The 15242-nt window shown below is 43.1% G+C and overlaps 2 protein-coding genes across 9 annotated transcripts in view; both read left to right on the top strand.

The window, feature by feature from the left end:
• TSEN15 (tRNA splicing endonuclease subunit 15) overlaps nucleotides 1–15242 on the top strand; it is a 538803-nt gene that overhangs the window by 492309 nt on the left and 31252 nt on the right. The gene's annotated exons all lie outside the window — the stretch shown is intronic.
• Nucleotides 1–15242, top strand: part of C1H1orf21 (chromosome 1 C1orf21 homolog) — a 175203-nt gene that overhangs the window by 128709 nt on the left and 31252 nt on the right. For 2 of the 8 annotated variants that reach the window (XM_033853538.2, XM_033853528.2), the window contains 2 exons: nucleotides 307–376; nucleotides 6876–14655. The exons of 3 other annotated variants lie outside the window; for them this stretch is intronic. In XM_033853538.2, coding sequence (XP_033709429.1) covers nucleotides 307–376; nucleotides 6876–7006 — 201 coding nt within the window. In that variant the 3' untranslated portion in view covers nucleotides 7007–14655. Of the gene's footprint in view, nucleotides 1–271; nucleotides 377–6875; nucleotides 14656–15242 lie in introns of those variants that run through there. 3 more of the 8 variants (XM_033853536.2, XM_033853547.2, XM_033853541.2) reach the window with 3 other exon arrangements.

The following is a 15242-nucleotide window of genomic DNA, read 5'->3' as shown; positions in this document are numbered from 1 at the left end:
TAAAGAAAATTAGGAAACTAAGCACAGATACTCCAAGAAAACCCATTCTCCTTCCTTTCATCGCTCCCTTCTCCTCTTTGAGAATAGCTCATAGTACTTCACCCCCCGAGGGTGAGCTATCAGCGTGCCACCATGACTCGCATATTCCTGTACGATTTTGAGACTCCGCCTCTGCTGACTGGAATTATTCAATGTGACCTTTTGAGGAAATGTCTTAGAAAGAGCAGCGGATGGATTTAAAATCAGCTGATTTTAATATGTTTATCTATAGACCTTTACATCTGTTGAAAAATCATTTACACTTAGAAAATGTTTGGGTTCCTGAAGTGGCCTGATTTCCTTGGCCCCAGAACTAACCTAGTTGGTGAGAAACATGGTAAGTCTGCATTTATAAATTTATTTCAAGGGCTCCTTTTCTTAATATTATGTCAGATCAGTCTGAACTACGCTATGAATCAGTGTGTCAGAGATCCGAAGGTGTTTGCTTTTCATCTGGTAAAGAGAGTGACTTGTGTGTAATTATGAGCCGTGATTTTTGGTTCTATATATAAACTCTTCCTGAAGTAGACTGTTTAACTGCAGAGCTGCTATAGAATCGAATATAATATTTGGCACCTGCAGTTGATGATAGGTTTTGCTTTCTGGTGGTGCGTTTAAAGGTCTCCTCAGTGCCGCTAGTGATGAGAAACATGGGACTGTTGTATCAGATCCTGAAGAATGTCACCTGGCCTGTTCCATGTGTACGGAGGAAGTCATAGCATGTCCCTCCCACTAGCTTGTCAATTTCCGTAACAACCAGGGCCTTCAGCACTGGCAGAGAGATGCTCTTGCTGACACATGTGTTTTGGAACTGGGCTGGGCTGCCGTTATTCCATTAAACAGCTCCTTGCTCCATGGGAAACACAGCAGGGCCTTAATTTTGCTAATAATCAAACCCTGCCTTGTGTCTCCTTCCCCATCATCCCCCTGCCTTGCCTGCTCTCTCTCCTGTACGTACCTTTCCTCATTCGCTGGTCAAAGTAAAGCTGTAATTACAAGGGTAAGGCTGTGACCCAGCCCTGTTTTGTTTCTCTCCCTACCGCATAGCTTTATGCAGGTGACTTCTTAATAGTTACTATGATAACATTGGTGCAGGAGCCACTGGCGAAGTGCGTGCACACCGTGGACTTTGAGGATCCTAGCGTTCCCCAGCATTCCATGTAGCTACTAGTCATAGGTCACGCAGCCAAGGAAAATAAAGGAGGCAGCAAACCTAGAAGAATGCAACACACCCAGTCTCTTCTCACTTTCTTTTTTCTGGAGGGCTTGATTTTCAGAGAATTCTTGAGGTTCTATCAGCCTGGTGCCTTAGGGAGTAGCAAAGGAGAAGAGTCCAGGTTCCAGAACAGTGGAGTACATGAATACAAATAAAAACCATGACATTTTTATGAATGCAGTGAGGCCGACAGTGCTCTGAACTCAACAGCAACCTGGGGCACAATCGGTGAATGGTGTCATTTTGCCATGGGTGTAGTACTTGGGCAAAAGAAGGTGGCCCAAGGTACCACTCAGAGCAGAGAGACAGTGATGCTGGCTTGTGTCGTTTTTTTTGTCTTGTTCCCATTCGGTTTCTCCTTCCCTTCCTCTTCCTGGGCTATCTGTTTCCCCTCCTCCCCATGGCCTTTCCACTCTTCGCGCTTAGCATCCAGGGGCATTGTTTTAGCCCTACAGAGGGCCCTTGGGGACAGAGGGTACCAGCCTCTGTCACTGCTAATTTATTATTTAAGAATCTCTAAAAGAACTCGAAGCATTACATAGACGGTTCCCTAAGGATAAAAATTGGGTCTCTTTGTTTGCCTAGAACCTAGCACAGGGCCTGGGACAGAACAGAGGCTTAATAAATTTGTTGAAGGAGTGAATAGGGCACATAAGACCACTGGGCTTAGCAGAAGCAGAAGCACACGAAGGAAGGAGGTGTGATGGGGCAGACTCCTGTAGCAAAGGGCTCAGCGTGATAGGAGGGGCTCTTAACAGTTAGGAGCCCCATGGCAGGTATGTAGTAGGTACAGTGCCAAGAAACAGAACTGAGAAAAGTCAAGAAAAGAGGCAGCACGGAGCAAGTGAAAGAGCCTGTGCTTCAAACCCCAGGCAAATCCGAAGACCCACTCCAGTAGTAGCTGTGTGACCTCAGGCTAATTGTTTAACCTTTCTGATCCTCAGTTTCCTCACCAAAATTTTGGATAGTAACACTAACTTGTCCGGGAAATTAAAGAAAATTCATGTAGAGTCTGTAGCAGAGTGTTTGATATGTTGTATGTGCTCTGTGATTGGTAGCTTTTATTTTGGTTGAAGTTGCCTGTATCCACATCATAAAGGCCATTTGTAGAGGAAGGATTTGGGGGAGGTGGTGACTGAAACTGAACATGCAGAACTTATCAAATTGAACCTTGCTTGAGCAAGTGCCTTCCTGTGGTATAGATGTCTCCTTGTAGAGAGAGAATTAGAACAGGATATTTTCCGGTGTACTGGCCCACCTCCCTCCTGTGTGGTATAAACATGTTAAGGAACTAGATTCGTGTGAACATTTATAGAGCCATTAAATAACCTGTACCAGCTTTTGAGCTGATTACAGAATGAGTCCATGAGTCAGTGGCCCGGGTACAGCTGAATCCCTATCTGTATTTTTGCTGTTTGGAGGGTTCATTCTTTTTTAATTCTTGTGGGTTGCTTAAAACCTGCTTTTGCAAATATTCATTAATACTAGTCTTAAAATGTTTATAACAACAACAAAAAGTTAGGAAAGGGGATCCCTAACAAGATCATTAAAGCAGTAAGATTAACTTCTTTGATTCATTTAACAAGCTTATCTGGAATGTGTTCTCTGGATGCAGAAATGAGCCAGGGCCATGGAGCTGCACCATGAGGAATTAGGAAATTGGGTCCTTGCCTTTAGGGAGCTTCTAATCTAGCAGCATAAAGTTTTCAGTTGGGAGGAACTTCAGAGAGTATCTTATCTGATTTACCCGCAACTTTCCAAACTCCCACTAAACAGAACCCTCTGTAGCAAAGAATGAGGCATGCCCCTTTATATCAATCGGGAAGGAATTATAAAACATACTATGTTTTGTAGATTTCTTGAAATATTTATTCTGATATATCTTGTTATTTGTGGGATACTTATTCCTCTCTTTGAAATTCTGTGGAGAATTCCTAGAGAAAGCATTCTTGGGGTAGACACTTCTAGATTGCCCTCATTTTAATCCCATTTTTCTAAATAGAGTCAAAAGAAGAGTACCAAATACTTTAAACTCATATTCTCGAAATTGGTTGTTGGAGGTTTGGAGATGTTTAATCATATTCTGCCTCCCTTCTGGGTTCTTAACAAATTTAAAATAGACACAGAGAGTCAGGTGAGTATCATGGGTCAGTATCTATCTTATTAATAAGTCTCATAATTCCCAAATGCAGAGCTTCTAGTAAACTAAGTTTGGAATATATTTGCAATACTTAAAACATGAAAAGGATCTGTAGCCAGCATATATAAGGAAGTACTATTAATGCTAACCAATAAAAACCATCAATTAAAGTTATGAGTCTATATCCTTGAAATTCTCTTACATGTGTGCAATAAAGTTCACTGAAGCATACATACTGTGCTCAGTCGCAAAAAAAATTTTTAAAACCTAGAAGCAGTTTAAGCACCTAGCGCTAGAGGAATGAATAAATAAAATCCTTTATAGACCCACAGTACAATATCGTGCAGCAGTTAAATGACCCAGGCGCATATATATATATCTCCACAATTATAGATCTCAAATCATATTATTAAATGAATAGAGGAATAGAGCAGAATGATAAAAAATTGTATGACACCATACAAATTAAAAAACCATACACTGTTTTTAGATGGACATTCAACAAATATTTATTAAACACCAGTTATACATACACGTGTGCGTGCACACATTACTGTAGTACGTTTTTATATGATATATTTATAAATGGCATGTATTTATATCTGTTTTATACGTAAACATTCATATAGAAGATGTATAGTTTATTTGGTATATTATGAATATTATACAATTATTAAAGTATCAAAATGATCATACCAAACCCATGATCATTGTTGTACCTGGGGATGGGGGAAGGGGAATGGGACTGGGATGGTAGTTTCATTTCTTCAGGGAGAGAGTGGCAGCTAGAAGCAATGTTACAAAATATTACTAGTTCTTATGCCTGTGATTGAAATGCAGTGCTTGTTACATTCATTATACTTTTCTGTATCTTTTAAATTTCTCAAAATTCAGAGAAGTCTATGAAAAGAGGAATATGTGTATGACAAAATGTCAGGTGGAAAACAAGCAGATTACACAGTGGTCACTGGCGTTGCTCACACCTTCCACTGCATCCACATATGTACAGTTTGGTGGAAGAAAACCTTCAGGAGGAACTAATACACGGGCACCAAGGCATGCTCTAAGTCACCTGAAGTTCTTCTGGGTTTTTGTTGTTGTTGTTGTTGTTTTGATTGATTGATTGATTGATTGATGGCTGCATTGGGTCTTCGTTGCTGGCTTTCTCTAGCTGTGGTGAGCGGGGGCTACTCTTCCTTGCGGTGCATGGGCTTCTCATTGCGGTGGCTTCTCTTGTTGTGAAGCACAGGCTCTAGGTGCGCAGGCTTCAGTAGTTGTGGCACGCAGGCTTCAGTAGTTGTGGCTCGTGGGCTCTAGAGCGCAGGCTCAGTAGTTGTGGCACCTGGGCTTAGTTGATCCGCAGCACGGGGATCTTCCTGGACCGGGGCTCGAACCCGTGTCCCCTGCATTGGCAGGCGGATTCTTAACCACTGCACTACCAGGGAAGCCCAGTGCTCCTGTTTTAATTTCATTTGAAACTGCTCCCATTTCCAAGGGCTCTGATAGTCATGGCCACAGATGGAGTTAACCTCTATTCATTGCTGTTCTTATTGGCCAGTTGATCAAATGTGTGACAAGCCTTAATATAATCAGAGCTTCATAACTTATTAGGCTAAACAGTCCCCACAAATTCAGTTAGTTCTGTTTGCCCAGCTTCTTATATGTCCTCTGGGCCTCCCCCAGTTGTTATCCTCCCAAAGTGTTAATTCCCAGGAAATGTATTAGATTCATCAGGCCAATGGAAACCTCAGGATTCATCATGAAATCCCATGGACGCTGCTTTTCTTCCTCTTTTTAGGGGCAGCTTGCCCACCTTAGCCATGTCCTGGAAGAGGAAGGAAGCCAAACGGACATGTTCTCCCCAACCATGGGCCCAGGACACCCACTCCTCACTGCTCTCTGGGCCTTTTCTCCCTCATATCTAGCTAGTTCACTCTTCTGTGCCTTCTGCGGGCAGGGACATCCCATCAGTAGCTGCAGTCCTCTCCCTGGCCAAATGCATGTGCTTCCTATTCTGAAAGCAAAGAAGAAGGAAAGGGAAGGTGAGCACTGTGGTCCAGCAAACAGTGTTGCTCCTCTGTGTAGGCAGGAGGGAAAGGAACCAACTTGTCACATTCTCCCCTGCCTGGTAGGCTAGCCCATGGAGCATTAAGACGGGCAAACCCAGCATTCTCTACTCTCTCCACCTGTGACTGGGTGAGTCAGTCACCATCCAGAAGGCCTCAGGGGGGTGGGAGGAGAGGGGATAAGGAGAAGCCTGCTGGGTTCTATAATCCAGCAAGAACGCTGGGTTCTCTAATCCAGCAAGAACGCTGATTCTCATCTGACTGACTGTTCTCAGTTAAAAACTATAAGGAAAGGAGGTGTGTTCTTAGTCTCCCCAAACCTCCAGCCATGTTCAAAATAAATTCTAGGGTATAAGCAATTAGTTCAGAACAAAGAGCTCTAAAGAGTTTGTCTGGAAGGCACATCTTTGTCAAGAGGCATATGGATTGAAATCCCAGGCCTGCTAAAGCCATTGTCCTGAAGGAAGTGAGTCTTAGAGGAGCTTCATGTCCTAGACATGAAGCTTCATGTCCTAGAGGAGGTGAATCCTAGGGGAGACCCATGAGGCTCCAATCCACCAAGTGGGTTCTCCTGGCTTAGGGGTGAGGGGTGGTATTTAAATCTTAACTCTTATACCTGAGAATAGACTAATTTAAGACATCTCTTTGAATTAAGTCCATCAAATGACCTGGAAATCTTCTGCAAAGAATTACGCAAAATTTTATGGTGTATCTCTTTATCATTATAAGGAATTGGGTATAACAGGGAAATTTTTTATAAGATAATATCAAGTAAAAAAAATAAAATTAAAAAATTTGTTGTCTATCATAGGATTGAAACTATATAAAAGTGACATACATATGGACAGAGATTTAAATGAAACTTGAAAACTTTCTAATTTATTAGCAAGACAGGGTTGTAAGAAAATTTTTTAATTTAATTTTGATTTTGATCAATGGTTTTTTGGTTTATAAGAACAATTTTATAAAACAATCTTTTGGAGAAGAACCCTGGCCCCATCTTGAGAGAAATGTCTCTCAAGGTGGAATTTATCTCTGCTGTGTGAGCTCTTAGGAAAAGGGCCCGAACCCGTGACAGAGTTAGCCTCTGAACCTACAGATGGTAATTGTATTTTCTGTGACAAAAGTGGGCAGAATACAGCCCATGGGCCAAATCTAGCCTGCCAGACAAGAATAGTTTTTATGTGTTTAAATGGTTGGGGGAAACAAAAGGCCAAATAATATTTTCTGACATGGGAAAAATCATGTGAAATTCCAACTTAAGGGTCCACAAATAAAGTTTTGTTGGAACACAGCCATACTCGTTCTTTTACTTTTCTCTGTGGCTGCCTTCATGCTTATAGCTAGAGCTGAGTTGCAACAGAGACCCTTTAGAATGCAAAGCCTAAATTATTTACTCTTTGGTCCTTCACAGAGAAAGTCACCAACCCTGCTGTAGGACATCAGTTCAATATGGCCCAGAGACATGGGCATCCTGCATTCTGTATCCCTGCTTTTTTTTTTTTTTCTTTTCTTTCTTTGGCCTTGCCATGCGGTGGCTTGTGAGATCTTAGTTCCCCGACCAGGGATCAAACCTGTGCCCTCTACATTGGAAGCACAAAGTCTTAACCACTGGACGGCCAAGGAAGTCCCATCCCTGCTTTTCCCTGTCCTCACTCCTGCTCGCCTCCTCGTGAGGAAAGGAGCATCATCGAAGTCAGATGAGTGCCAACATCAGGCAAAGCAGGACCTTGAGAAATAGGTCCCTTGAAGCTTCTAAAATATCCTTTTTAGAAGGATAGAATCAGTAGAAGGAGGATTTGGGTATAATAAACACTTCATGGGAGTTTTAAAGCTGTTTAGTCAATACATTCTCTCTTGGAAAGGAAAAGGCCAGTATACTAGGGTTCTTGTCACTGTGGTTGTTATCGTGGTGATCATTCCTCTACATGGTCAACAAAACAGTCAGAGGCTGTCATACCCCTACTGGTCATTACGAACGATTCCTTTTTCCAACTGAAATGGTAACGCACAAGTCTAATTAGAATAAAGCTCATTAGAAACAGGCTTGGCCATTAATGCCTTGATTGATTTTTCTAATGAAATAAGCCAGGGGAGGAGACTTGAACAGCACTGCTAATTATTTTTGCTTTTCTTCGGCATTGCCTCAAAACTTGTTATAAATTGTTGTGCTGTAATGAAAATGCTGCTGAAACACTCCCTGACCGAAGAGGCTCTGACACTTGCAGCCCTGAGGAAGCAGTGGAGGGCGCCTGACTCCTGGCCCACAGCCCTACAGGAGGAGGATTCAACAGCAGCCCCTGGGGGGTGTCCTTCATTTCACTTTTCCACCCTCTTCCCGCCTCCTCCTCGTCATCTTTGTTCTGGATTCTGGCTGGTGGTTCACAGATGCTCAAGCTGTGGAATGCAGCTCTCGTGCCCCTGTATTCCTGGTTCGACAGAGTTTAAATGTTCAGGCTCCCATAGAAACTTAGATCCGAGGTTGCCGCTGGATGGTGATACATGCAGGAAAAGTTTTGGGGAAAAAGATGTTAGGTGGGCAGAGAAGCAAGACGGCCCATTAAGCGTCTGTACCAAATACTGTTGGGATAATTGTGTTTCATTAATCAAGATGTTCTTTGGTGCCCAGAAAGCCAGACTGCCCCACAGTGCAGGGTAGAAGGCTACCAAAGAGGCGCGACTAAGTCAGGAAACAGACTCACTAAGCCCACAGTTAGGAAGAGAGAGGAGGAAGATGAATCATGCAAAGGAAGCAGACAGGTGGTAGGAGAATTCAAATAATGCACAGGTCAGAAACCTATGGAGCTTCCCAGTCATCCAGAGAGGTTCAGGAGAGGAGGGGGAAGTCTTCATTTGTCAGTTAGCCTGCTGTATGATGAGTGTAACAGTGCACACTTCCGGGCAGAAATAAGCCTTATTAAAGCACACTTCTATGGGCCACACAAGGATTCCACTGAGTGTCAAAAAGACAAAGAGGAGAGAGCAGTTCTCATGGGTTCCCTTACCCTGCTCCTCTCCACCCGGGTGCCCCTTCCCAATAAAGTCTTTTGCTTTATCAGCAAAAAAAAAAAAAGACAAAGGGGAATAAGAGACGTGTTCTGTTCTGCCCCCTGTAGTAAGGGAAGCAAACATTTTGGCTAAAATTACTTTTAATACGTGGTGGGATGGAAGGATGACTGAGGGGAAGAGACCAATTCTCCCTAGAGCTTTCACTTGAAATTATGATGTTGAACAAGATCGTAAGACTAAGTAACCACTAAGAGAAGTCTGGGGAGGAGAGAGTATGAGAGAAGAAAGCAATATATGTGGAAATGCAGTATGTACAAGAAGGATCTGCCAGTTTCGGACAGTGGATGACCGATCCTGTTGTTTTGTTCGTCTTTTATATGTTTTAACCATTTTTTCTTTGGGATATTAGATGGTTTTTTTCCATGCCTAATAAAAATGCTGCAATGAAAATATTTGTACACTTCTAAGAATTTTATAAAGGTATAGTTTACATGCCATAAAATTTACTTATTTTATATGTACAATTCACTGATTTTTAGTAAATTTACCGAACTGCATGACTATCACCACATTCCAGTTTTAGAACATTTTCATCACATCAGTAAGATCCCTCCTGCCAGCATACAGCCAATCCCCTTTCCCATCTCCAGCCCCAGGGAATAAATGCATATATTTTTAAAAACATATATTTGGGAGTTTATCATTAATATTGATGTCTATGATTGCTATAAGAAGGGTATGAACGTTCTTATGACTCATAATACATATTACCACATTACTTTCCAAAGCAGCCCTACCACTTTACAAGGCTGCCAGCAGTGTATGAGAGCTGCGCTTCATTGTACACTCCCAAGAATTGGGTATCGCTATTTTTAAATAATATCTAATTGTCTTCATTTGGATTTTTTTATTACTGAAGCAGACCGTTTTTCTATTTGTGTGTTTGCTGACTTTATTTGTTCTAAATGAATTTCCACTCTGTGCCCTTCCCTCTTGTTGAAATCCTCTTACATTAACTTTTTTTATTGGTATGAGCTTCTCATGTAACTTGTCACTTACACATTGTATGCTGCAGGTATTTTTCCCATTGAGGTTTGCCTTTTTATTTTGTTTTATTCTTTTTCTTTTGGTATGCAAAGTTTCATTTTTACATGATGAAATATGTTCATCTTTTTATTTTCTACGTGATCTTTTTTATGGCTTTGAGGCTAAGAGTTATTTCCTTCTCCAGAGCTTTGACAGAAGCTCAGTTTTATGGTCTGTTTTGTATTATTATTAAGATTTAGCACATCATTTCTCTTGGAATCTGTCATTTCTGATGACCCTCTTTGTCAAATACTTAATTCTTACATATCTTAGGCCATATTACCAGGATATCTTCTTCTGTACTGGTGATGTTTTTGACGGCTCCACTTTAAAAAGAACATGGGAAAAATGACACACATGCAAGGGAGTAAGACCTAGGTCGAAACCTCGTTATTCACAGGTAATGGACCGAAGGATGCTATCAGTCTGGGAAGACCTAGCCTCTGGTTACAAAGGCCCTGACCGTGCCATTCTGTGGGAGTTACAGAGAGGCAGGGTTTGGGCTCAGCTGTGAACAATTTCATGAGTAGCTGGAAAAGTATCTGACATGTTCCAGTCGTAAAGAGAAGGCTCCCTGCCTATAATATGGTCAGTGGAGGTCTGTTCTACATTAGATGCAAGGTAGGGGAGGAAGACCTCTGGGTCCCCTTCCAACTCCAAAATCTCAGAACTCTCTAGATACTGTTCCTCCTTTCGTTTATTCAGCAAATATTTAGTGATCATCTAATATGTCGCCAGCACTAGTCTAAGTCCTAGGGATGCAGCAGTGCAGAAAACACTTTCAGCCCACTGGATGCATCTATTCAAGGGGGAAGACAGCCAATAAAGGAATAAAGCAATACGTTAATGATGTCAGGTAATGATAAGTAATATAAATAAAAATGAAACAGAGTAAGAAGTGCTATTGTATATAAGGAGCTCAGGGAAGACAGTGAGGTGACATTTGAGCAGAGGTCTAGAAAATGTGAAGTGATGGATGGGGTGAGGGCTGCAGGCAGGAGGAGCCAGCCAGGAAGTTGGAGGAAGGACAAGCATCCAGGCCCTGAGGTGCCAGCTTGTTTGAGGGCCTGGATGTAGATGAGTAATCCAGTGGTGGCCCAATTTCTCACATAGTCAGTTTATTAACAGTTGGATCTGTTGACCTCATTTTTCAATATCATCATAAGAGCTATAATTTATTAAGTACCATGTGCCAAGCTTTGCCAAACACCTATGTGTATTACTCCTAAGTCTCCCAACAGCACTGCAAGTTAGGTCTTACTGTCCCCATTTTACAGATGGGGAAACTGGAGCTCACTGCTTCCTCTCTGGAACTTTCATCTTGTTCTAGTCTACTCCATTGGGGAAATACTCAGTTCACAGCTGACTCTTACATGCTTGAGGAGTATGTATTAGGCCAGATGCACACACATCTACAGAGAAGTACTAGAGACTCCTGTGATAAACTCACCCCTGAAACTGGACAGCCAGCGCTAGACTATTTGCCTGCGTAAACTTGAGGAGAAGAAGTACTGTAGGCACTTTGGAGGAATAATTCCTTTATTTGAAGTCACTCTTTGATCTGTTCCTCTTTAAACTAGCAGAATTAGGACAATGTCCTTTCCTTTGCTACACCTTAATATTGCTAATTCTAAGCCTAGACATTTCAACAAACAAAAAAATCCTGACCCTAGAACCTCAGAAATGTATGAGTTGACATAAACTTCCAGTTTCCAAGAAAACAATGCAGACGGTTGAAGAGGGCATGGAAACTCTACAGAGTAGGGCTGTGGTCAGGGAAACTGGTAGGCAAAAAGCTCCTTGAGATTTTTGGAGTCTGAGTCTACACCAAAACGCCTCTGTGGTTCTTCATACGACCCTTCCTTGTCAGCGTCCTCGTGCGTTTCCATTCTTCCCACACGTGGGGTCTCGTGGGGACCTGGCTGTCTGTAGCTTTCAGTGTGTCCTTTGCACAAGGGTGGAATTGTGTCTAACAGTCCCTAATGCTGGCTGCATACAGTGTCTTTACAAAGACTTCCATTTTGTAGTCCCTTTAAGGGGAAAGGGCATGCTTTGGACTAAGAGAATTGCTGTGTAGCTCCCAAACCCAGCTCACTCCCGCTTCCTGCCGTCTGACAGCTGCAGGTTTTAAGGTTCTCTTTTTAGCATAGTTCTTTAAAAATTTCAATGAGACGTGAAGTCATATTATAGAAACAAGCTCCCTATCTGGCCCAGTAGAGCCTGTGTGCAGGTGGGGCCCTTGTGATGCTGAGATGGGGCTGCTTCATTACGTTTTCTTGGGTTCCCCTTAAAATGACACTGGCCACATGGGAGCTCTTACTCTCCTTGTTTTTGATTTCCAAGTTTTCTGTTCGTAAAATAATTGCTTCTCAGAGCTGCTGACAGGTGATAATAACAAAAATAAAACTGATTTGAATTCAGTTATCAACTCACTACAGTCATAACAAAAGAGGCAAGGATTAGCCCTGTGTTCTGGGCTTCTCTGAGGTTTGCCCACAAGTAACAGGACGCAGGACTCCTACCTACTTTGCAGGGTTGGTGTGAGTAACCAATGAAATAGTGTCTGCAAAGCAGCTGATGCAATTTTCCTTCTCCTTCTCATAGTAATTATAATAATTTCAGAGGAGCAAATGCTTGAGAAATGGAAGTTGCAGTTTGGGTTGACGCAGAGTGTTTACAAGAGATTTGTCCCTCAAAAGAGGGCGCTTCCCTATGGTGACAGTAAACTTGGAGGGTCTGTTTAACCCTATAACTCATTTACAGAGTTGGAGACACCGCTTTATCAGCGAGTGCACCAGTTCACGTGTGTGTGTGTCTGTCTGTCATCCAAGTTCTTCCTTGTGGATAAGATGCCCTCTGAACCCCAACATTGGCCACCTAGGCCTTTGCTTTGATTGCGGCTTCTTAAGAAGGGAAGGGATTGAGGTGTCTGCCATAGAAGCTTTATTTGAGCACATGGGGTTCTGGCCCGTCTGGGGTGCAAGGCTGAGGTGGAAGGAAGGGCTCCCTGACACCTGGCAGAGTACCATTTGTGACGACAGTTCTCACCCACCCAACCGCCATAAGGAAGGTGGTCCTTATTCTCCTGCCAGGGCCTGGACAAACAGGGGGTTTAATAGCAGTAGTAGTAATAATAGCAGCAGCTAATATTTATTGACCACCTGCTAGAAACGGTATTTTTCCCATGTAATCCTGATCACAACCCTATGAAACAGAGACCATGATTCTCCCCAGGAAACCAAAGCCCGAAGATTTGCCCAGTGTCTCACAACAGTGTGTGTCCACATATACACTGGAGAAGTCCTCTCCTTTCCTAACGTAAACTCCATGAGCCCACCTTTCCCCTCCAGCCAGACGCTCAGAGGCCACTCGCAGGTCTACTGTCTGAGCCCCATGAGTTGAGGATACGTGGAGAGCATCATCTGATACATTTCTGATAGGTTTGGATGTGGCCTGTTGCCCACAATGGAGAATAAACTCCCAACGGTCCACGAGGGTCTCCTTTCTAGCTCTCCACCATGTGGCTCAGGGAGTGTCTCCTGGGTGGTCTGGGCCAAGGCAACAGCTGGCATCTGCTTGGACACGGTCACCAGGGAGGTGTCATTGGGGACACACTTCTCTTGTCAGGAAGATTGCTTACCCAGCTTCCCTACCCAGGAGACTTTTTTTTGCAGCAAGTAAAACAAGCCTGGAGATGACACCAGGCTCAAAAACTCTGCAAGGAGCAGGGATGAGAGTTGGCGATGTGATAGCAGAAGAAACCGAAATCTGCTAATTGGTGAATCATTCAAAGAGAACACGCAATCTGGGGCCGGTTAGCACGGGAATGGGCCGCCCTCGTGCTTTTGCAGGCCCCGAAGACTTCTTGGTGTGGCAGCATTTTTTTATTTGTCAGACACACGTGTACACATGTGTACACACATACATGTATAAAATTATGTGCCAGGCCCGATTTAATCACTTTGCTACTATTAACTCACTTAATCTTCAGCAACCACATGAAGTTGGTACTGTTGTTATCTTCGTTTTACAGATGGGGAAAGTGAGACACAGAGAGGTAACTTGATCAAAATCCCAGAGCTAGTGAGTCACAGAGCCAGGATGACTGCCCAGCCAGGTGGTACCTGCATTCATGCATTAGAATGATGCTGAAATATTAGGCGAATGTGAGCTACTTCCAATATACAGATACTGTGACAAAGAAACATGTCATACATTTGAGAAATAGTTGTATGCGAAATTATTATTTTCTTTATGTTTTAGATACTTTTAGTAATAAGTCCCAGTTATAAAGAAAATTTTATTTTTAAAGGAACTTTCCCCCCAGAATTGAAACATGTAGTGTGTATTTAAAAAGAAAGAAGTCGGGGCTTCCCTGGTGGCGCAGTGGTTGAGAGTCTGCCTGCCAATGCAGGGGACATGGGTTCGTGCCCCGGTCCAGGAAGATCCCACATGCCGCGGAGCAGCTGGGCCCGTGAGCCATGGCCACTGAGCTTGCGCGTCCGGAGCCTGTGCTCCACAACGGGAGAGGCCACAACAGTGAGAGGCCCGCGTACCGCAAAAAAAAAATCACGAGAAAAAAAAAAAAGGAAAGAAGTAAGCCCCCTCCCCTTCCACTGCTGCTGAGCTAGCTGTTTTTGCTCCTGCCCATAGCCATGGTCAAGCCTACTCTCCACATGTTTCTCCCGCCCTTGTCTAGGTCATGGGGAGGCTTAGATGCCAAGCGCTTTAGACAGTCAGGACATGGCTCTGACTTCTGTTGGAAAGAAGATGTGGACTTTGATCACTCATGCAAAACCCTAAGGTATTAACATGGGATGTTTGCAGAGACCAACTCCAACTACCACCTATGCTGTCTAGTCAGAAAGTTAAAGATATGTGCATGGCATGCCAAAGATTGGATGTCGGGTAAAAGCTTTATGACTTCGGAAAACTTCTGGGCCTCTCTGGGCTTTGTTTTTCTCATCTGAGGAATGGGAGACACAACAGTACATAAGACATAGGGCTGTGGTGGCAGAATCAGCAATACTTGAAAAGTGCTAAGCACAGTACCCAACATGGAGAGAGCATTCGGCAAACTTGAGCATCGTGGGATGTTACCTGTTCACACTTGTGTGATCCAGGAGTAGAGGGCTCAGTCCAGTTGAGCCAGTATGATTGTCACTCCAGGAAATTTGAAACAACAAACAGACACAGAGACTGGAAGTCACTGGAACTAGAGCACATTAATAGCCACTCTCAGGAGGTAAGGTCCATGTTGTTCCCACATCTGTCCTTTCCAACCTTGGTTACTGAACCTTCACTTCTTTGGGATACCTTTGTATCTTTCCAATACATTCCTCTTTTTTTTTTTCTTTAAAAAAAAAAAAAAGAAAGTGGTCAAAGGATATAAATAGTATGAATACATGACTTTACACAAAGCCTTTATCTGTGACACAGGCAGGACAGGGACTTGTTTCCGTGCTCTCTGTGAGAGACTACAGACCAAGGAGCCATGTGCTTTGACCAAGACAGCCTGGTGATGTCAGACATGGAGCTTAAATCCCAGGCCTAACTGTGCCTTCATAGAGTATATAACCTGCTGGAGAGAGGATGAAATATGTTCAAAAGTAATGGCTGGATATAGTTCTTAAGCCCTCAAGTAACCTGTTTTGTTAGGGGATGGATGCATTAAAAGCATTTTTGC

Source organism: Tursiops truncatus, chromosome 1, assembly GCF_011762595.2.
Source record: "Tursiops truncatus isolate mTurTru1 chromosome 1, mTurTru1.mat.Y, whole genome shotgun sequence".
Classification (NCBI taxonomy): Eukaryota; Metazoa; Chordata; class Mammalia; order Artiodactyla; family Delphinidae; genus Tursiops; species Tursiops truncatus.
The sequence above is the reverse complement of the archived record's forward strand: the minus strand, read 5'-3'. Positions and strand labels throughout refer to the sequence as shown.